Here is a 24,846-nt window from a genome sequence, read left to right on the forward strand (position 1 = left end):
CACTCTGACGCTTCTCCGTTGATTACAAACCTCTATAATGTTTCCTATTTGTCAGTAAATATTCGATCTATTCAGTTGGCTCATCAATAATGAGTAGTGCTCTAATTCTATCAATTAATTTGTTAGTGATAGACTTTGATAATGACCTCTTGAAAGTCTAGATATATGATTTATATTGTCCTGCTTTTGTCATTGATGTTGAATATGTGGAAAAAATCCCACAAATTTGTCACACAGGATTTTTGTCTAAATATATGTTGGCTGTCTATCAGCAGATTATTATTATTTTTTTTTTTTTTGTATGTTCTACTATTGAATCTACTATAATTGATTAAAATATTTTACAAGGCACTGAAGTTAGACACACACGTCTGTAATTGACAGGTTTTTCTTTTGGTCCCTCGTAAATTGGAAGAACAATTGTCTTATTACCACTCATGTGGTGCCTTTCTTTTGTTGGCTGTCTTTTGGAACATTTTGTAAAAGTGTTGGGTTATCTCTTCTTCAATTTCCATAATCTCTCTTGGATGGATCTTATCTTGACCTGCTGCCTTAGACTTTTTGAGACCTTTTATTTTCTTTTTTAATTTATACATCTTCCATTGTAAATTTGATTAATTTTAGAGGTTTTGACCCTTCATATTTGATAGCTGGTACGGGGAGGGTTGTTAATTCGTACTTAGTGATTAAAGTGGCGAAATATGTACAGTGTACTCGTCCGCTCAGATTTTTCTGAGCCATTTGTTATAAGATTACCCTCTGAGTATCCTATTGGGCTAATGTTGTTCTAATTGGTTTCCTACTTTTTACAAATGCAAAAAAAATCTTTTGGGTTTTCTTTATTAGCTGAAGACTCTTTTCTCTTAATTGATCTTTGCATTTCTAACTGTTTCATCTACATTTCTGTTTAACTTTTTTATTCGGAAATTTCACAATTCCCTGTCTCTAACTCTTATTGCATTGGACATCTCTCTGTTGAACCATTTTGGCTGTGAAGTTCCATTTGAAGGAATATTTCTGTGGTATATATTATCATTTTTTATCAGCACAATATCTGGTATACTATTTCCTTTAGTTAATTTATCGAACAGAAAGTAAGAGAGGATCGTGGAAGAGCAAAGAACACTTTCGCAGTTCGATCAAGTCTCTGTTACTGAAGCTCATTTTGATGCTGTTGATCAGCCCTCGAAAATACAGTTTCATACGAATGGAAATTTTTTATATTTCACCCTTTTCTATAAAGATAACATTTGTTGCATAGAAGCGAATGCAAGATAACAAAATAACTTCAGGTTTTTTCCTTTCCTTTGAAAGGATTGAACCATTTTCCTGACAGGGGGATGGACGCATCTGGAGAACTCTTTATACCTCTATAAATTCTAAGGCACTGTTAAGGTACAGTATATACAGCATCTTAGAAGAAGTACAGATCTCGGCTTTGATAGTGAGTAAGGAATAAGATTTACATAGTCGTTGAAGGTTTTCTTTAAGATATTAATGCTTTATCAGTTTTAGCTCCCTCTTTTTCTTGTCTCAAGATTACTATTTTCATCTTCACAAATATGACCTAATTTTATCTAAAAAGGAGAGAGAGAGAGAGAGAGAGAGAGAGAGAGAGAGAGAGAGAGAGAGAGAGAGAGAGAGAGAGAGAGAGAGAGAGAGAGAGAGAGAGAGAGAGATACAATCTGATTTAGCGAATTCTCTTTTCCAATGATCAATTGAGAAACTTTCAAGCAACTTCTGATCATAGTAAACTTTTCTCCCTGGACATCGAAAAAAAACCTTTTCCTTTTTTCTCTTCAATATCTGTGCAAAACATGAACTCCCACATTTACATATGACCATAAATTTATCAATATAGTAATTTTATTTATGTACTTGGTGATGACTCAAAGCTACGGTTCATATGTTATTGACTTAAAACAAAAATATATTTCCGATTACTTTATGTAGGAAGTAGGGCCAAAATAAATACCTTAGTTTAGGTGTATTATATAAGAATAATATTGGATTTTAATAAAACTCTTAACTCAAACTAAACTGAGAAGAAGTGTCGTAAGGGAGAAAGAAATGAAACACTCATAATAAAGGTTGCAAATGCCTTTTCGTTCTCAAAATCCTCTTCATACCAAAGAAGCAAAGGACTTAAACTCTGAAGGTCATTTTTATCCTTGATATAAATACTATAAGATGTTTGTTTATCACAAAGTTCAGTGTCAAGCTGTAGTCCACCTGTGTGGTATTCTAATTTTCAGTTTCTTCTTTTGAACGTCCAATTGAGGAAATCCTTCAATAATGAAAAGGCTATTCCAAAAATCCTTTATTTAGTTGACATGTGATACATCGAAATGATAACAACAAATGCCAGACATTTCTCAACACATGAAAAACCTTTTCTTTGCCACCCCGTCAACAGGACACAAAAATACTTTTCGGTGGCAGGGACGATCTTTCCTTCTAATGACGCTAATATATTCTTTTTAATTTGTGGAACAGTAATTTTGTTTCGTTATCTAACTCCCGTGAAAGAAACATTTATGAAATGAAAGGCCGGTGAAAAGCACTAATCTCTACAAAGACATCATTGTGAAGGTCAAGTGTGACGTTGCTATTTCAGATAGATTTTCTATACATTCATAAACATCTCTACAATAAAACATACTTTGGAATCAACAAATTATTCACACTTAATGTACCTTTTCAATATAACTTTCTAATAATAACAAAATAAATCTCTAGATCTCAGCTATTCGTTTTGGATACAATGTTTGGGCTCATTCAGTGACTTCCTATGATGATAGATAATGAACCAATGAGAATTGTGAAGCGACCTAATTACTATTTGAAACTACTGACAAATGCAATAAAGAGCGAGAGTGATAATCTGATAGAGCTTTTTTAATTGAGAGTCGAAGTTAGAAATGGATAATTGTCTTTGCTTTTGGGTATAATAAGGACTCCATAATGTTGAATGGTAAAGCAATACATTTAGCTTCTAAGACCTAATGATTAGAGGCGTTACAACGGCTCGCATCAGTTGGGAAGCGATAGAGAAAGAAAGGAAAGAGGAGAAAATGGATGAACTTCTTCTTGAATGGAGATGATGAAGATGTGGCCTTCAGTGCAGGTACAACAAAGACAGCAGGAAGAGCAAGAACGTCGGGTCTGAGACTTCTTTGGCTACGCTCCCTGTAAAGAAGAGGAGTCGTATATGAGTAATGGTCATTCTAAATGAAGGTCACTAGACCATAGAGTCAAACTAGATCTAAAGTAAAAAAAAAAAAAAATTCCTGCAGGAAGTTGAAGACTATAATTATAAAATCAATTATAAAATTTTATCGTAAAAGAATTAAATATGTCTTTAAGAAGTAATTATGAATGAAAATAACAGTTTATTTTACTATTACATCTCTACTCTTAATCTAATCAGTATTATATTCAATGAATCCCATTCAAGACAATAAAAACTTAGTATTACACAAAGTAAACATTATTTGTTACATTATGTGGAACTTTGAAATCTATAGTCAGCTGTCAAGTCAATTTGAGCCAAATTCTCCAATGGCTCCTTTTTTCCTTACTTACCAACTGCTTCAAATGCATCATATCCTGAAACAAAAAGAAGAAAGGTTTTAGGATTACAAAGAAAGACAAATATTTTCGTGGAAAATATTAATTAGCTTGCCGGAGTCAAAAAAAAAAAAACAAAAGAGTAATTTTATTAGAATTCTTTCATTGATTTTTTTTTTTATTCGTTGAAATATTTTTTTTCATAAGAATGAAATACAGGATATTTTTACAATGTTCATAAAGAATTCAGACTTAAAGTTATGTGAGTCATTAATGGGGGATTAAAAACTCTAATAAATTCACTTTTCAATGTAATGAGATAAAAATGCCGAAGGTGGCAATGAAAGCCCAAACAGCCCTATCACAATCTTTTCTCTTCTACTCTACTTAACTTTTTTATCTTTTTATCGCAGAAATCTTATTAATAGCTTTGTCTCTCTAATGATGGCAGTTTTTTTTTTTTTTTTTTTTTTTTTTTTTTTTTTTTTTTTTTTTTTTTTTTTTTTTTGCTATCCAAATCAGGCGACCGAAAGCAAGGACAGATTTGAGGAACTTATACACAAGGATAATTATGAGATTTACCTGCCTTTTTCCTTATGCAAAGTTATTTTTTTTTGCTAAATTCAACTATGAATTCAGTTGAAAACTCGGCTAAACTCTGTTCCAGTTTTAGAAAATAATAGAATGAAATAACGAGACACCATTAAGTAAAATGAAAAAACTTAATTCTGGTAACGTTAGGCTACTACACAATAACATGTGTCAAAATTGCAAGGGCATTGAATCATTGTGCCTGACTGTGCAAAGTTATTCTTTTACTTCATGAGAATCGGGAGCATTCGTGAATATAATCACGAGCATCATTAGCATAAATTCTTTAGATTTCTCTTCATCTCTTTTCTTGAATAACATACGCGATTTTATCTTGGATATACCCATTATTATTTCGATTGGTACCCAGCCAACCACCACTCTCTCTCTCTCTCTCTCTCTCTCTCTCACCTCTCTCTCTCTCTCTCTCTCTCTCTCTCTCTCTCTCTCTCTCTCTCCTTACCAGGAAAATAAATGATGTTCCGCCGGACCTGATACTCAGTCTCCGGAATGGACAGGACGCACTCAAATATAGTTTCCTGTTGCTTTAAGACACGATCCTCCATTTGTGCTTGTAGGTAGACGCTGAAACCATCCTCGGCTTCTATGACTTCCTCGTGAGCCTCTTTCACCAGAGACCTTCGAAAAAGCAAGAAAGGGACAATCAAGTTAGCCATATTTGGTTAGGAAAAATAAATATTAAGATAAAGTACCCATAAAGTATTTCCAGATGCCCTTGCTATTATAAAAATAAATGTTGTATGAACATTTACCTATCGAAGCTTACACCTATGTTTGCTACGATATTCTATTTTAAAAAGATCAAATTGTCACAATTCAACTGTGATTTTTATATTCCGTATTCTATAAGATACACTAAGGTGGTCAACCAGCCTTTGTTGGACTACTGTTAATTCAGGTTGTGAAAGTTATTGTTGTTGTTGAAGAGACAGATTGAGTAGTTTATAACCTATTATATGTTTAATAAACAAATATTCTTTACCTATGATCTGTAAATATGATAAGAGCATATGATCACTCATGATTACTGGGGTATGTGGGTATGATTCTGTTGGAGAACGTAAGATGGATAACGCAAGGCTGCATGAGGGGAAAGCATTGTGGATTTAATAATGGCTGGGGCTGTGCAGCGAGTGGTTACGGTATTAGTTACAAATTTGATGACTAGAGAAATAGTTTCATGTGTTAACATTACCAATGTTATTTGACATATGCATTGAACGGTGAGAGAAGATGTAAATCTGAGTGTGAGAAAAAATGGGTTTTGAATAGGTGCAATGATGGGTGGCTGCAAATGATATAGCATTAATAGGTGATGATTAAGAAAAAAATTGTAAAATTGGTAAAAGAGCTTGTAGAACAAAGATGACAGTGAATATTAGCTAGAGTTAAGCCCCGAGGAAAAAATGGAAACAGAACAGGAAGCAGTGAATATTAGTATGGAAGACATATGAGGGACGCCAATTATTTTGGAGATAATACAGTCACATAAAAGTGAAAAGGTGAAAGTAAAGATCTGGAAAGAAGGAAGAACATCTCAGGGAGCTAAGGTTGTGTTGTATTCATGGACTGTTGAGGCAACTATATTTTATTGAAGCACAGTCAGAAAATTGAAAGCAAACAAGGGGAAATTATGGAGGATCTTTATATTGGTTTATAAGTTTTACAAATAAAAGTATCAAATGGGGCAAGAAAAAAGTGATTTGATGCGACAGAGATTAGGTGGAATGGTTACATGAAGGGATAAATAAATAAAACATTTGAGGGAGTTGGGAAATCTGAAGAAACTGGAAGATTAAAGAGTGGGCGAAAGGGAAGAAGTGTTTACTACAAGGAGTGAAAGACCCTGGAATATCATAGACTTAGAAATTAGACTACATGCAAGAGACTTTGTAAGGGGGTTTATGATAGGGAGCTTGCAAAGCCCCCTGAGTTAGTTGTTAAAAGATAAAGTGTCTGATGCAGTGGAAGATTTCGTAATTGGGTTTCATCTTTAATTCAGTAATTAAAACGTGGCTATGGTGTCAGTTGCATCTTCTTTCTTAAACCACGCAAGTCAATAAAAAAGCTTATTCTTTAAAAAGAAAAGTATTTAATCAGAGGATCCTGCAAGTTTTAACTTATGCATCAGAAACTTGTTACAACGCAAAGAGCTATGGAAAGAATAATGACAGTAAGAAACAGAAAAAGGGCGACATGATACGAGACCAAACTAAATTAGTGGATATTCTTAAAACTTGTAAAAAAAAAAAAAAAAAAAAAAAAATAATGAATGGACATGGGTCGTATAATGAGAATGACATATACAGATGGACATTAAGAATACCTCAATGGGGTCATAGAAATTGTAAAGATGCAGGGGAATGGAGGGACGACAATGGATTGATACTAGAAAAATTTATGGGTGTGGATTAGCATAGAAAAACCATAAACAGACAAGTGAAAGGACATGTCTGAGGCCTTTGTTCTGCAGTGTACTAGAATTAGATGATTAATATATATATATATATATATATATATATATATATATATATATATATATATATATATATATATATATATATATATATATACATATATATATATGTATATGATAAATTTTTGCACATTTAAACGTGTTTCTTTCATATTTCAAATAAGCCATATATATTAATACAATAAAGTCAGGATTCTCTTATATATACATATATACACACACACACACACACACACACACACACACACATATATATATATATATATATATATATATATATATATATATATATTTATATATATATTTATATATATATATATATATATATATATATATATATATATATATATATATATATATATATATATATATATAGAGAGAGAGAGAGAGAGAGAGAGAGAGAGAGAGAGAGAGAGAGAGAGAGAGAGAGAGAGAGAGAGAGATAGGTAGATGAAAAAGTGTTGGTCTGCACGTGGTTACGTACCCTTGAACGCCATATAAATTACTTTCAATTAGTAACACTCACCTTGACTGTTTAGTTGCGCCCTCGTATAACCTGAGCAGAGGTTTCGGGTACATTCCATGAGCATCGCAAGTGACGTTGACGGTGGAGGGAGTTGTCTTGTGGTATGACACGTTCATACTAGTTGCTGGTGCTGTTGGGAGGGAAAAAAAAAGGAAAATTTAGGAATATGAAGAATCCAAGTTTGAGATTTTAGCAAATAGAAAATGATAAAGACTATGGAAATCATGTGGCTTCAATGACTTGTATATTTCCTAGTAATCTCTTTTCGAACGTCGGAAGAAGGCTATGGTTTTACAGGTATAGGTGTGTTAACCTATTCTTGAAGGGTGACGAGACCAAATCATCGGATCTTGATGGAAATTGATGAGAACATTGAAAAAGTGTCTCCCTAGAGATGAGTAACTTCAGATAAATAATGGATATCGATTAAAAACTGGTTAAAAAAAAATATATGCGTTTTTAAGATTTCGAGCATGTTTATATATCATTAAAAGCTTCACACAATTACCAATAATTTGAACTCAATAACTATGAGATAAATATAACCATACCCCCAACATCAATGTTATTGAATGTACATGTCTCTGTGCATCAGATAAAATATTGTAAAAAAATTGCGAGCTGTTGTGTGTTTTTATCTGGCGGATAATGATAAAAGTTCAACATTTTGTCGTCTTGGAAATCATCTGACGTAATTTGGAGCATTGAAATATTTCGAAGAATTAGTGCTTGGTAATCCGATATATAAACATGTTGTTGATGTTATATGACTGAGAGATGTCATCGATGCAAATAGTATAGGCTGAATGACTCCTTCTTCGATGTTTAAAATTATGTGCAATGTTCAAGGTTCTGACTTCAGTTATTTTTAAGCACATTTTTTCTTCCTAGTGTCTTTTTGTAAGTAATTTCCCCTTCAAATGAGTCCTATTCAACTTGTTTGGATTTTAAATAGGGTGTCTTTGCAATTTGAGACCCTTCCCTTCTTAGAGATTTCTTTCTCCGAATCTTTTGTCATTTTCGAAAACCGTTTTTCCTTATTACAGCTTTTTCCTTTACTCTAGGTTTTTCTTTCATGCATTCATTTAACTTCTTTGAAGATACCTTTTTCTCTCAATCAGTTTTCTCTAGAATATTTGGAAGCTAAAAATGTATTCCCTTTTCTGAATCTTTCTTTCTTAACAATTTTTTTCTTCCTCTAAGATGTGAGCTGCTTTTAATTAAGTACGTTGCCACTCTTCCTTTCTTGTTCCTGCTACAATTATTCTTTGAGCTGTAGTAAAAAAACATCATACTTTTCTCCCTTTCTTCTTATTTCTCTTTCTTTTCCTTCGTCACCTCATAATCTCTATTCTTCTTCATCTTCTTAAAACACTTTCCATGACTCGAGACCCTTTCTGTCTTTTGCTCTCTTTTCCTTCTTTATTCTTATCGAAACAGTCGAGCCATTTCCTTTCTCTTCAAGAGACCTTTTACATTTATTGCCTTTTGATAAGAGCTTCCGAAGATGCGAATAATAATAACATTGGAGTTCCAGGAACTTTGCAAGGAATACTTTGCCTTTTACAAGAGGGCCTCGAATGTAATCATGGGCCTCGTGTTTCTTGACCTTTTGAGAGATGCAAGGTTTCTGTATTTCTTTAATGTTACGATTTTTCTAATTAAATGTGATTTTCTTATTTTACCTTTCCAACAAGTGAAAGATTACAAATATAATTGATTCGTAACTTGTTTATTTCATCTTCCAATTAAAAAAAAAAATCAAATCTATTCCCATATTTATTTTGTTTCAAAGATAATGTGTACCTATTACCAAATTTTATGTAAAGTTTTTTTTTTCTAACAAAACTCTGTTTTCCCCTATTGCCTTTTGGAAATTGAATGAGAATAATAAGTAGGTGTCTCTCTAGAGATGAATAACTGTAGATGGATAGTGGAAATCGAGTAAAGTCTGAAGATTTACCCCCATAAAAATTATCCCTTTTGGAATTTTGAGTAAGTCTTTATACATCGTTAAAATCTTCACGTAACTCTCACAGATGTAAACCCATTTTTTTATGAGATGAATATAATCTTACTTCCAACATGAATGTCTACACCCGTACATGTGTCTGAATGTGCATGTCTTTGTGCAGCAGTTAAAATATCGCGAAAATACTCCAGCTTTTCACCTCCGCCAGGATGTACGCGATCGAGTCGGTTTATTTATTTGTCTGTGTCTGTGCATAAGATTGCGTCAAAACCACTATGAATTTTGACGATATATCCTCCACAGAAAATCTTAGGACATGCACGATCCCATAAATATTGGAGACGATCCGGATCCTTATTCTAGATACAGATTTAAAGATAACGTCAAAACTACTGGACGTATTTTACGGAAATTTTCCCCACATATATATTTTAGGTCATGGACGGCCCCATTAAATTTTGGCCATGATTCGGATTCTAGATCCAGATTTGCATTTTTCGCCATTTTACAGATAACGTCTTAACTACTCAACGGATTTTGTCAAAATATTCCCCACAGATAGATCTCAGGTCATGGACGGCCCCATTAAATTTTGGAGATGATCGGGATCCGGATCCAGATTTTAGATCCGGACTTACATTTTTTGCCCTTTTTAAAGATAACATCTAAAACTTGACGGATTTTGCTGAAATTTTCACCACAAATAGATCAAAGGTTATGGATCCATTAAATTTTGGAGATGATCTGGATCTAGACCCGGATTCTAGATCCGGACTTACATGTTTCGCCCTTTTTAAAGATAACGTCTAAAACCTGACGGATTTTGATGAAATTTTCACCACAGATACTTCATAGGTTATGGACGCATTAAATTTTGGAGATGATCTGGATCCGGATCCGGATTCTAGATCTGGGCTTACATTTTTTGCCCTTTTTAAAGATAACGTCTAAAACTTGGCGGACTTTGATGAAATTTTCCCCACAATTAGATCATTGGTTATAGATCCATTAAATCTTGAGGATGATCTGGATCTGGATCCAGATTCTAGATCTGGACTTACATTTTTCGACATTTTTATAAATAACGTCTATAACTTGACGGATTTTGATGAAATTTTCGCCACAGATAGATCATGGGTTATGGACCCATTAAATTTTGGAGATGATCTAGTTCCGGATCCAGATTCTAGATCCGAACTTACATTTTGTGCCCTTTTTAAAAATAACATCTAATACTTGACGGATTTTGATGCAATTTCCCCCACAGATAGATCATAGGTTATGGACCCAATTAATTTTGGAGATGATCTGGATCTGGATCCAGATTTTAGATCCAGACTTATATTTTGTGCTCTTTTTAAACATACGTCTAAAACTTGACAGATTTTGATGAAATTTTTATCACATATAGATCATAGGTTATGGACCTATTAAATTTTTGAGATGATCCGGATCTGGATCCGGATTCCAGTTCCAGATTTGCATTTTTCACCATTTCAAAGATAACGTCAAAACAAACAGAGTAGTTACTCTTGTTAGTATTGTTATCTGGCGTATAAAACTTTAGCATTTTGTCCTCATGGAAATCATTATACCTAATATGAAGCATGGGAAGTTTTTGAGGAATCCAACGCTTTGTAATTGGATATATGAAAAATATTATCGATGTTATATGTTTGAGAGATGTTATTAATGCAAATTAGTATAGCCTGTATGACTCTTACTTTGAATGATGAAAATAAATGAAATGTTCAAGGTTTTGACTTTTATTAATTCTTAGGAACACTTTTCCTTCCCTATTGTCTTTTTTTTAAGTATCTTTTTTCCTTCAATTGAATCCCCTTTTGCTTGTTTGGTTTCAAATAAGGTGTTTTCGCCATTTGAGATATTTTTCTTTTTAAAAATTTCTTTCTCCGAATGTTTCGTAGGCAATTTCCGAAAACGGGTTTTTCTTTCTTTGATACATCCATTTTAGTTTTTTGAGAATATGTTTTCCCTAAAATATTTGGGAGAAATTTTTTATTTTTTTTTTCCGAATATTTCTTTCTGAACTTATGTTTTTGTTCCTCTCAGATGTGAGCTGCTTTTATCTAACTACGTTACTACTTTTCCTTCTTTATTCCTGCTATGAACAATCCTCTTGAGCTGTAGTGAAAAGCCAGCACACTTCTCTCATTTTCCTCTTAATTATTTTTGTCTTCCTTGGTAACCTCCTAATCTCTATTCTTCTTCTTCTTCTTCTTCTTTTTCTTCTTCTTCTTCTTCTTCTTCTTCTTAAAACACTTTCCATGACTCTAGAACCTTTGTGTCTTTTACTCTTTTTTGCTTCTTTCTTCTTATCGAATCATTCGAGCAATTTCATTTTTCTTCAAGAGACCTTTTACATTTATTGCCTTTTGTTAAGAGCTTCCGAGGATACGATGAATAATAACATTGGAGTTCCATTAACTTTGTAAGGAATACTTCGCCTTTTACAAAAGGACCTAGAATGTAGTCATGGGCCTCGTGTTTCTCGACCTTTTGAGAGATGGGAGGGTTCTGTATTTCATTGATGTTATGATTTGTCTGATCAAATGTCATTCCTTCTTATTTTACCTTTCCAACAAGTGAAAGATTACAAATACAGTTGAATCGTGACCTGTTTGTTTCATCTTTCATTTAAAAGATTCAACTAAAATCTCATATTGTTTCAGATGTTACGTCTTAATTTTTACCTAATTGTAAGTAGACCTTTTTTTTTTCTAAAGAAACTCTGCCTTTTACTATTGCCTATTGAGGAATCCAGTGACGTTTTCATGTCATTTGATGACATTTCCTTCGAATGAGAATCTTCCTCCGAATGAGTCCTATAATTCAGCTATTCTTCATTCAAAATAGTGGCTTTTCTTCCTTAGAGTGAAATTCCAAAGATTGAACCACCAGATTAGAAAGGTAATTCCACAATCTATTTCCCAGCTGGAATAGTATTAAGCATTATTATGTAGAAGGGAAGACTGTTAGAATTAGCAGCACACTTAGTATTAGGTACAGGATGGAACATACTTGGAAAATCTGAATGCAAACGATGGTCAGAATTATGAAAAACCTTATGTAACATGCATACAATACTAACTAAACGATGATGCTAGTGTTTATTATTATGATCACAGTTGAAGACCATTCTGAAAAATAATACTCAATATAATGCAGAATAAAGGAATTAAAAATCTTCTTCAAGATAGATTGATTACCAAAAATCTCAAAAGACTTTCTCAATAATCCAATATCCTTTTTGATTGAAACGGAAACAGAACTAGTGTGTTTCTCAAAAGTAAATTTGTAAACAAGAATCACACCTAAAATTTCAAACTAGTCGTATATTGCTAAAAAGACATTATCAATGTAAAGATCTGGATGCTGAGGGGCCACACTCTCGCTTTGAGTTTTGTTAGGGTTCAACTTCATGCCCTATAATTTACGTCATGCACTAATTTTGGCTTGCAGTCTATCAAGTGATCCATCAATCTCATATCTATACTCAGTAGATGCAATTGATGCCAATACAGTAGCATCATCTGCATATGCAACAAGATTGGTTTTCAGGCCAAACCACATATGCGTTCATAGCATGAACAGTAATAGGCTAAAAACAGTACCTTGAGGAACACTAGATAATACAGTCTTATACTCACTATGATGCCCACCTACAACTACTCTACTATTTGCAATCCATTACTTAAAAAAATTAATAATGATGTTATGAAAAAACCGGCCTAGTTCCACCTGCTTCATTTTGAAAATAAGGACCTCATGATTAAAACGGTCAAAGGAATTCCTTTTTTTTTCCACTATTCATTTTTCTCTCAGTTTTCTTTGCCAACTTCTAATCCTTCACTAGAGCTGCTTTTATTCTTTTCTATCCGATTTTCTTAATTGATTCATGGTTTAATTTTCTTAAGCTTTGTTCAATTACCTGAATAATTACACTTCCTTCCTTATCCCTGTTTAGGATATTCCTCTTTGAGGTGTAATGAAAAACAACCAGAATTTAATTATTAATATTCTTCTTCTTCTTCTTCTTCTTCTTCTTCTTCTTCTTCTTCTTCTTCTTCTTCTTCTTCTTCTTCTTCTTCTTCTTCTTCTTCTTCTTTAAACCCTTTCAATGAGTCGAGATCCTTTATGTGTTTTAATCTCTCTTGTCCCTTTATTCTTATCAAAACAGTCGAGCAATTTCCTTTCTTTTTAAGGGAGCTTTTACATTTATTGCCATCTGTTAGAAGCTTCCCAAGATGCGAATACTAATGACATTGGAGTTCCAAGAACTTTACAAAGAATACTTCACCTTCTACAAAAGGTCTTTAAATCTAGCCATTGGTCTCGTGTTTCCTGATCTTTAGCAAAATGAGAAGGCTCAACCTTTCATTAAAGTAAGGAATAAATTCCTCGTATTTTCATATCGATTAGCTTAAAGGTAATTCTTTATTTCTAAATAAGTTTTCAGTAAATGGAGTTTTCAAAATAACATCTAGTTGAGACCTGTGCAAAATTAACATGTTAGAATTCATTTTGAAATATTTGAAATGTTCTCGTTCCATTATTTCAAATACCTTTTAAATGTTTTCTCTTCATTATTCTAAATACTTTTTTTTCCTTTTAGGATCTTGAACTAAAATTTGTTTGCCTCGTCACACTTTTGATTTGTTTACTTTGTAAAATTTGTTTGCCTCGTTATACTTTAATTTATTTACCTCACCAATACTTTCAGATGTTTGCCTCCTCTACTTTATTTAGTTTGACGTGCCATACTATTATTTGTTTGCCGTGCCATAGTATAATTTGTTTGATTCGTCATACATTAATTTGTTTGCCTCGTTACACTTTAATTTGTTTGCCACGCCATACTTGAATCTGTTTGCCTTATCACAATTAGACTTTTTTGCCTCCTCACACTTTAATTCATTTGTCTCGCCATACTTATATTTGTTTGCTGTGCTATAATGATTTTTTTTTTGCCTCGTTATACTTCAATTTGTTTGCCTCGCCAAACTTAAATTTGTTTGCCTCGTCATACTTTAATTTGTTTGCCTCACCATATTTGACTTTCTTTGCCTCACCATACTTAATTCTGTTTGCCTCGCTATATCTAAAACCAATGAGGAAATTCCATCAAAATAAAAGTGAGGAATACAGAGTCTTCCTAAGTAAAGTAAGAATGGAGCAGAGTGCAATCTTGGACGTTCATCTTTATTCGTCTGCTGAGTAAGAGACAGGACATTAGCTCATCTTTCATCATTTACTGCTCGATTCATTTACATTAGTCGGGTTTGCAAGGAGCGAGAAAGAGGGAGATAGCGGGGGGAGGGGGATGCATTAATCGGCATTGCATATGAAGCGAAAAGAAAACACTTATTAAACAGCTGAAATAAATCTATGCTAATCGACGACTGATGGGACAATATGGTATAAAAATCTACTTATCTTCGGAGTGAGAAAAAGTGTAACAGATAAAAGAAGAAAAGACAATACTTTAATTGGACTTTTATTTGAACAGAATGAAAACTTCAAAAATAAACAATGTCTGGCAACGTAATGCAATTTGCCATTTATAGAACCTGTTCTCAATTGGAAAACTAAACAATTTTACTGAAAGAATAAGCTGATGAAATTATGCCCAACAAAAACTAAAAAAGGAGAGAAGTTTGAATGATAATATTTAGTTCTCTTATTAAGAATAAAGTTTTTTCCTACGGAAGTAGAAGAAAAAATAGCTACAAAAGAAAAAAAAAAAGAAAAAGATGGAGAAGAAAATAATCGTTTGAGGTTCAACTTCAGTGTTGGGAAAACTGGTAACTAAGATTTCCATCAGCTTAGCTCGGAAAAAAAAGAAGTCACCCTGTCCAGGCATCAAGAAGATTAGAGCTATCATTTTTCAATTACCATGGGAAAAGTAATATCCTGGTATATATATATTTTTTTTTTATGGAAGCGGCGATGCCACATCTACGTACATATAATGTGACTGGTGAGATTGGAAACGTGGCTACGCTTCCCATCATAAGCCTGACTCAACCTCTTATAGCTAGACTTTATCCATAATAAATCAAGGGCGAACAGCAAATGCAGAAAAGCCTGAAAGCGACAGTAAGGGTGGTGGAGGGTCCATACCGTATACAATCATCCTTTTCGACTCGAACTCTTCGTCGTGGAAGGAGGAGACGCTGCAGGTGTAGAAGCCGGTGAGTTCAGTGGTCGGGTACAAGATCTCAAGGGCGCGGTGCTGGCTGTACTTGTCCTTGCTGGCCGAGTACTCCAGGTTTAGTCGACCCTGCAAGGAGGAGGAAACTCATCTAAGTTATTGCTTTAGAAATTGGCAGTGCTCATGGATGAAACTTATAAAATGTTAACAAATCTTTGAAAAACAAATTATTTCCAGTTACTTGAAAGCATAGCAGGCAATTTTGATAAGAGAACAAATTTATACTTTTCTTCATTTATGACAGACAGTTTAAAGTTTCTACGATTTTGTTATGGTTGGTGTGACTGTTGCAAATATTGAATGGCTTTTCCAATTTTCCTGTCAGAAGACAGAAGTCGTACTGTATCTTTCTTATCTTAATCAGCTGCAAAATTCTGGTAGTAAAACAAAAATAAAAATGTCGCATCATCATTGGTCTCGTTGGTATTTCGCTATCTGTGGGTCCCGCGGTTGAGCCACGTTCATGATGGCCGTATTTCATTTGCAAGTTATGGTAAGAGGGAGAGGGGGGAGGGGGTTACTGGAGGCATAATAGGTCAATCCTCTGAGTTATCAGCAGCTATTATCTAGTTATCCAGGGTTCTAGCTAGGGTGTATAGAGAGGCAGGGGCTGATCACTTGGATACTTGTTCAGTCTTGAGAACAATATATGACTGCTTAATGACCCGTCTCTTTCCTCAATCGCTCATGCGCGGCCTTTATATCTTTTGACTAGTTACAATCAAAAATGGTACTGTAATAATCATTCATCTTGTTCTTCAAAATTGATCGGCTCCCGAATCAACACCGAAATAAATCTCCCTTTTCCTCTCCTAAGTTTATAAGGTAATTTCATGGAAGCTCTTTTAGAGAGAGACACACACACACACACACACAAGTTGAGCCGAAAATATTGAACTTTTTTTTTTCTTTAAATATTCGGCTGCGTGAATATTTCATTATTGATAATGACAATATCATTAAAAAGCTGTTCCCAAGACCCAATATTTCTCCCTCTTTTCTTTCCAGGTACAGCAAGTATTTATTCTTATCCTTTCGTTTCTTCTTTCTCTTCTTATTTTGAATAACATTTTCCAGAACTATTTTCGGTAGCAAAAGATTATACGTTAAATGACCATCAAAGATGAAAGGCAGTTTAATGAAGAGCAGCAACAGGTTAAACACGAGCAGAGAAAGTCAAGATATCAGACAAGACTAATTAGCCATTGTTATTCGGAAGCAGGAAACTTATCTCAATTATCTTCGACTCCTTGATGTGTAATGGCATATCTAGTGGTTATATTCACTAAGGGAGGAGACCTCTAAATGGAATTTGATAATGTTATTATCATTAATCTCCCTTAAACTTTAATACCCGCAATCAATACTTTAGTGGTCGACTCCTTTAATTATCGAAACTATTGTACTCATAATACTAGATATGTTTGCTGTTCAATATTAAGAATATAATAAAACGTGGATTAAAATAACCTTATTTGGAGATATATTGATATAAAATAAAAAATTTCTTTCTTTTCTTCGCTTTAACAGATTCATAATCATCTTCCAATCCTTTGTAAGAGTTAATTTTTCATTTGTTTGCCGTTAATTAAAAAACCTTGTTTTATTTAAAACAAGAGGAAGCAAGAACGAGAAATAAACCCTAATATATATTGCGGAAGGAACAGAGGCTTCTTTATAAAATTTTGTATGAACAGAAGAACCAGTAGAAGCTCTTTTTAAATCTATTCCTGACCTCCAACTGAATCTCAACCCGGTTTCCTCTCAACTAAAAAAAATCATCTAATTCCAGTCGGACAATCTAACAACTAAAAAGAAAAAAGAATAAAAAAAAATCGCTGACGAATATTATCTATCTATTTATCTCATTGAAACAAATATATTCCTCTGACATACAACAATGAGAAATATTCATGTAATTAGATATTGAAAATAAATCCACAGTTAGGCGGAGTTCAACCAATGGCAAAGTTTTAACTAAATCAGTTTTAATTACAACCAAAATAACATTACTTTAGTAAATCTTTTTACATAGGCCTAATAATATATCAGTATATATGCATTACTTATATTTTCAAACATCTTGTTCTCTTTTGAAGATATCAGCTATCAGGATTTTATTTGCATAGTTATGGTGCATATTTCTTCGTATATAATTTTATGCGGTGCAAATATATCGGAATATTAGTTAAAGCCAAATGATTGTAAACTTCTTAACACATACTCCCCCCCCCCCCTCTCTCTCTCTCTCTCTCTCTCTCTCTCTCTCTCTCTCTCTCTCTCTCTCTCTCTCTCTCTCTCCTGTTAAGTTTCTTGTCATGTTATATGGTTACTTTTCCATCTATAGTTTTATAAAACAAGACCTTGTTTTGGAACCGGATTAAAAAAAAAAAAAAAGAATAATGCATAAATGTCCAACACTGTAACACAATCATTCATCCGAGTAGCCATTGGCCGAAGTGAAGTTTCAAGGTTGAGGGTTAATGTACATACATACACATTTATATATGTATAAATACATGAACACATTCAACACACACACATACACACACACACACACACACACACATATATATATATATATATATATATATATATATATATATATATATATATATATATATATATATATATATATAAACTCATCCATATAAAATTTTGAGGATGAGTGACTACTTGACCAGCTCTGTATTGCTCCTGTACTTGATAACAATATCCTGAAAGCGCACAAGCCTCTCAATTTTTTGGTAAAAGGGTAACGGAGGAAAAAAATAAATCACCATAAATCTTTCTTTTTTCTTTTGTGAGTTAGGAATGACCGATGACCATATTCTATTTTACTCGAAATCACAGTTTGGCGATCACGTTTCTTAAGCTTTTATTGAATGATCATAAATCTTTCTCTGTTGCTGTTGGAGAAAGATTAATGACATTTTTTTCTACATGCGTCAGTTTACAAACTACGAAACAAAATTAATCCTTCTGTTAAAGATCTTAAGACGTAATCAGGAAGAAATTTCCAGAGACCTATGCGTAAGGATGTTTAATTAACGATGATATTCATTAACAAAGAACACAAGCAAGAAATATAAATGAATCTAGACATCAAAAACAATATTCTTTGCCTTTGTTTTACATAAAGTTTGGATAAAGTGCCTGAGTAACGAAAATGGTTATTCAGTGATAAGGTATATTATTATATAAGGAAATATTGAAACTGACTCTACGGAAATAAAAATTATCAGTACGCCGTTTTTCTGCACAAGAACCTCCTACAGTATTTGTAAATAATGATTTAAATAAACCTTAATAGTACTCAATGGTATGGAAAAAGAATGACCTATATAGTGAATAGCCTCTGATATGATTTGAAAATATTTTTAAGAAGAATATTTCTTTATGAATGGAACTACATCCTCTAACTACAGCAAATCATAACCGGTCTCTCTATATATCTATCTATCTATATATTTATTTACAATTCCCTATAAGCTGATGTATATTCCAGGTAAGCGAAGCTTTCCAGAAATAACATCAACTGACTTGTGCAGGAAGAAAACTCTTTGATGAGGAAGACCAGCGGAACGACGGAAAGGACCAATGATTACAACTGTTTATTGCTGCTAAGCGAAGCCTAAAAGGGAAGTCTGTGACCTTGAAGGAAAATATCAAGATAAACTCATTTGCTGGTTAGATATATCTCGTTACAAGGATAGTGAGTATAATATAAGAATGGCGTCGAAAAAGAAAGAAAGATATTTATATATCTATGGTTCTATCTTCAGTTTTAGAAAGGCTATGTTGCTTCATGGGAAGAAATGTCATGATTATGCTTGGAAAATTATAAGTACAATATAATTGTCTGCCATTAAAAAATGTTTTTGGAGCCGGGACGGAACCGCCACCGAAGCCACCGAAACCTCAGAACAGAACAGAAACGACGTCCAGCGCGCACACTGAGCCAGAAGCCACAGAACAGAACCGACACAGAATTTTATATAAACGAAGGAAGTTTCCCCTAATCATAACTGAGTTTTTATTTAATTGATGTTACAAAGATTAGATATTCTGTATAACAATATTTTATCGAATCTGTAAGCCAGATGTTTATGTTTTCAAAAAAGAAAATAATAATAATAATGATAATAATGATAATAATAATAATAAAAATAATAATAATAATAATAATAATAAGGATAATAATAATAATCACTCCAAAATTCTTTGTAATAAATCATATGTTCACATCATTATTATTAAAGTACATTCGTCAAATTTCTGACATCAGCAAAAAAGGAAAAAAATATAATAAGAGTAATAATAATAACACTAAACAATAATAATAAATAATCATCACTCCTAAAATCTTTGTATTAAATCATAGGTTACATCATTGTTATTAACATACATTCGTCAAATTTCTGACATCACAAAAATATTGGTTGCTATCACACTAACCTCCGAATTCCTCAGCAACCCTCTCAAAAACAACCGCTGCAGTCGTTCTGCGCATGCGCAGCCTGTCAGACACTACCGACGCTTCAGAAAAAATATCTTTTAAAGAAAACTGTGTCAGTTCCGTTCTGTTCTGGCGCGTCGGTTCCGTTCTGTTCTGGCCCAGTATGCACAATCAGGTAAGAATGCATGCTTTCGATTTCTATTGGACGCTAATTGAAATCTGATTAAGACAGATTACGCAAGTGAATACTGCAAACATTTTAAGGTCATAACTCTAACAAAAAGAATCAAGAGAGATAAAAAGAATTGATGCGAGAAATTGATTGGTCAATCTCTCATTATAATTAGAAACCGATGACGCAGATATTGTCACTTCTGAAGTGATGACGAGATAAATATGGTTATCAGAACCGAGTGTCAAATCTCATCTCTTCACAAGAAAGATTTAAAAGGTGCGGTCAGCCATTAAATTAATGAGAATTAAAATCGAGGGAAGTATTCAAATGAAAATGATTCTTTACTTCAAAATAATGTGAAAGCTTCAACAGGAAATATGCGGGATTAAAAACATCCTTCCAAATGTGGCCTGATTAACTCGAGGTAAATAAAAGCAGAAGCCGGGGAATGTGCCGAAATGAAAAATACATTGACTCGACTTCATATCTGAGTTTACACAGTCGAAAAATGTAAGTTGTAAACTGATAAATGTTCCAGCCAAATCCGACATTTCGTTAACGTCTGCTTATCTTTAGTTCAGTTTCAGAAATTCTTTGGAAATGCGATGGTTGTGCATTTATGGAACTGGAACATAGATTCACTACTCGTTTAAATCTCTATTAGCGGATATTAGTATGCTCTTCAAAGGGCACCGGAATTCTGGTTGGTAAACATGATTTGGAAAATAAGGGATTTTTAGTAATTTCTTTAATCTTTTTTATTTCTATTTTCTACCAGACTAAAACTAGGGACGGCAATAATTTGCAGCAATATTTTATGAATCCCGGAGAGCTGAGGTCAAAAGTTTGCAATGATTATCTCTCCAGGTTTTGAGCTGAAAAAGACCAGGAGTTTTAAATAATAAATTCTTACATGTTGTACATTTTCTCTCCCTATTTAAATACTGGTAACTTGTTTGTTTAGTATGGAATGTAGATGAAAACTTTTCTTGGCATAATATTAAAAAAAAAAAAACACAGGTAAGGCTGTTACAATATTAAAATCGTTACAGATTCTTTTTAATATCTAAACTAAAAGAATTCGACAACAACAACTGAAATATGGGAAATTTATATAAAACGAACCTTACACTAAAAGCACAATGTTTATTCACGAAAAAATTCAATCATGTTGCTTCTTTTACTTTTAGTAACAAATGCCAAATGTTAATCGAAAGTGGGGAACAGGCATGAAAGTACAGCAAAATACTGTACTTAATGGAACGTTCTAGAGTTTTCTATAGCTACTCTAGGCTTGAGCACATCGCAGAAAGGAGGCTGAAGTTCAGATGAAGCTTGCGCTATGATGCTGGACTCTATGGGACAGGAGTTGTGGCATCAAGATAGGACTGCAACTATTTTCTCCCAGAATTCGGTAATAGTGTAAAAGGGAGAGCAGGCCGCAGACAGTGTTGGCCACTTATCGTGACAAGCAAGTGGGGCTAGCTGCTTCAATTCTTCTCATCGTCTCGAACATGAGAAGATTTAGGAGATAGGTATTTGTTGTCTGAAGAGTAAGTCCGAACCTGTCTCTTTCCGATTTCTGGTCTTCTCATCCTGTTCTTACCTCGTCTGGAGGACGCGGTTCCTGTCTCGTCTGGACATTGTTCATATTACCTTTGGACAATCTTTTTTGGAAGCTTTCATATCCATGTGTGGGCAGAGGTAATTACGTTGTATAATCCTCATTTTCATATAAGGAGTTTTTTATATTCTGCAACCTGATTGGTTTCCTTAAAAACGTCCACTTCGGTCACGCCACAGAAGCTTCTGGAATACATTTTCTGATGAAATCTAGACCTGATGTTGCGCCATAACAAAAGCGTAGCATAAGACGACCCGTCAGGTCTTTTCCATAAACGGATTTTCCTCGAGGCTCGGTTTGTCTCTAAAATACTGACGAAAGTAATTCTAAAACATATCATGGTACTTTAAATAGTGACCCATGTGGCTGGCATGATCATCACACCCATGTAATACTTGCCTGAACAGTGAAATGTTTATTCATGATTGATTGATTTAATGTTTTCTGGCATCCTGACATCTAGGGTCATTGACACCGTGTTTATTCGTGAGTGTAGCAACGTTGAAAAATCACAATGCTTGGGATCAGACACTGTTAAAGTTTTAGAAGAGGGTGCTCGGGAAAAAACGGTACTCAGAAAAAAAAGAGAGGTATTTCTGCTTCAGTTATTCCGAAGGTGTTGTTTCACTCTTGTTTTCTTTTGAAAAAAAAAATATTTGTTCTTTTAGTTTTCTTGTTGTTTTGTTGAGTTCTGCTATTATCTATCATAAACCAATAATTTTCATTTTATCCCACCTAAAATTCGGATTCCCACTTGGGGAACCCCCATTACTGTTGGGGTATGTGGGTTGGTGGTAATCAGAAAACTGTAGTTTTACGGAAGATAACAAAATCGTAACATAATAAAACAAGAAAGCTAGCAGATTTTTAGTTTTATATGAAAAAAAAAAAAAAGACTTGGTGGGCTCAACCGAAATTTTACAATTGAACGTTCTTTGCTTTTTAAAGATTTTCAATACTCAATTCTACTTCCTTTAGTTCTTGATTTTAAATGTTTTCATTTGAGTTTATTTTATGTTCGATTGAGTATATAGATATTGAATCACTTAATTTACATAACAAATTTATTCATAGGAATGATCACATTCTCACACATGCCTTTCCCTTTGAAAATGCTGGTCAATGAGTTTGTCTTCTACTATCAAAAAAAAGATTTCTTTATATAAATAATTTCCTAATGCTTTCCTCCTTTTCAGACACACGTGGCACTCTGTCCCGAAAGATCTTGGATTTACATATATCATTAAAACATCAGCAGTTTACTTCACATGTTTTAGTCTTTAAAAATGTAGGGAAACCGTGAAAGCTGTTTTTTAGGGTAGGGATATTGGTAATTCCAAATACTTCTCTCATTTTGAAATTGGAAAGAAATGAGAGAAGTTATGTAATTTCAATGTGAAAAGGTGTTTAAGAAATCTAGTGTTGTTTGGCATCTAAGACATAGACTTCGACATTCTTACATTTTTACTTTCATATTATATTCGTCAACATACAAAAAAGATATATTTTTGCGTTACGCACCCACAAAGAGAGAGAGAGAGAGAGAGAGAGAGAGAGAGAGAGAGAGAGAGAGAGAGAGAGAGAGAGAGATACAACATCGGAGGCAAACATAGCTTTCCTTGGAGCCAGACATTGTCAATAGAAACACACCACTGGCCTCCATATCAAAAGGTCGTGTGCCTGATCGCTCCATAAAAAGTTGAACCTTTTGTAAAGTTCTTGACTAAAGGCGAAATGTAAATATATATGTGGGATGAATTCTGTTCTAACCGTTGATGCTTTTCAAGACATTTCTTTGTGCAGTGACTAGAGCACATTTGTGCCTCTATATTTCGGTTCTTTCTGCAGTATTCGTCTTCTATTCAAAGAAATGAATCGATATCCGAGAGATATCATAAATGAAGGACTGCAAATAGAAACTTGACGATATAGATTTTCGTATGACTGTTTTCAGGATCTATATTTCACCATAAACTTTCATAGATTTTATGAAACATTTCTATTTTCTACTACAAAAATATTAGAACATTTTGTTTATGTAAATCTTTAATTTCCTTATGATAATGTGAGGGCGTCCCATTTCTTATAATTATAAATCAGGGAACTCCATAATAAACTTTCATAAAATAAATGACAAAATGGAATGATAAAAAAACTATAAAATGTGACTGTAGTAAGGTCTTTTAAAGTGTCTATCCTCTCTTATCCATGAACAGCAAAAGATTATTTGAATAAGGTCCCAAAATCTACGTGGCAGTCTTTAAAGAAAAATTCAACTGAAATCATTAATAATATTCGATAGAACAAAGATTACTATATCATTTGTAAATTCCCAATACACGATCACATTCCATTATCAACTAGCCATCAGCAATTTTAAATTTCATTGAAGAAGATGACGAGAGTAAACACTCGCTCACAATGCAATATTCGTGAATGATTATGGTTGATCAACACCAATAGAATTAGGGGTCGCATAACACTCTGATCCTCGAGGATATCAACCTTGGCAATTTCATGCTTCCATACCTCTAATGAGAGGGTTCCGGGAAATACACAGCAAAAGGCAATATGCCAATGGGAAACGGCAATTAGACATGGTAGAGAAGAAGAGCAATGGGAGAATGCTGTGGGGTACAACAACAGAAAAGGACAGTTGGAAAAAGGATTGCGAGATGCTATTAAGAAAGGATGGTTCTTAACGAGAAAGAGATCACTGAGAAACGGAAAATTTCAGTGTGAAAATGTCATGAGAAGAACGGGAAAATAAAAATCGAGCAAGCAACGAGAGAAGTAAAAATGAAAAATAACTGAGAAAAAAAGAAAATAAAACAAATAAACAAGATAATATTTGATGAGAACTGTCGTTAACATGACGCAGAGAATCACTTATTATCTGAGGTAAGTGTAAGCTTCCTAACATGAGATCTAAATTAAGGAGCTGAGTTCCTCCACCGAGATGATAGAATGACTCATTAACAGACATCCTGACAAGAAAAACCTTACTCATACTGATGTCAGGGGACGAGTGACATCAATAGCTATCATTCAAATACAGTAAACAGTTCTGACCTTCTTGTACAGAGCTACGGTTAATATATGCATACCATGATTGCTACCATGATGACTGCATTTTAATGTTAGTGTGTATTATATACAGTCAAAGCTTCGTTCTACATTATTTCTTGATAGTTCGC

General features: G+C 33.6%; 1 protein-coding gene across 1 annotated transcript in view; it reads right to left on the reverse strand.

Moving 5' to 3' along the window:
- Positions 1–3,118: 3,118 nt before the first annotated feature.
- Positions 3,119–24,846, reverse strand: part of LOC137642975 (uncharacterized) — a 43,756-nt gene continuing 22,028 nt past the window's right edge. The window contains exons 4-8 of the mRNA XM_068375834.1: positions 15,301–15,460; positions 7,185–7,314; positions 4,625–4,800; positions 3,586–3,609; positions 3,119–3,189 (exon numbers count right to left, since the gene is read on the reverse strand). Of these exons, the coding sequence (XP_068231935.1) occupies positions 3,119–3,189; positions 3,586–3,609; positions 4,625–4,800; positions 7,185–7,314; positions 15,301–15,460 (561 nt within the window). The remainder of the gene's footprint in view (positions 3,190–3,585; positions 3,610–4,624; positions 4,801–7,184; positions 7,315–15,300; positions 15,461–24,846) is intronic.

The sequence above is a fragment of the Palaemon carinicauda genome, chromosome 6, assembly GCF_036898095.1.
Source record: "Palaemon carinicauda isolate YSFRI2023 chromosome 6, ASM3689809v2, whole genome shotgun sequence".
Taxonomy (NCBI): domain Eukaryota; kingdom Metazoa; phylum Arthropoda; class Malacostraca; order Decapoda; family Palaemonidae; genus Palaemon; species Palaemon carinicauda.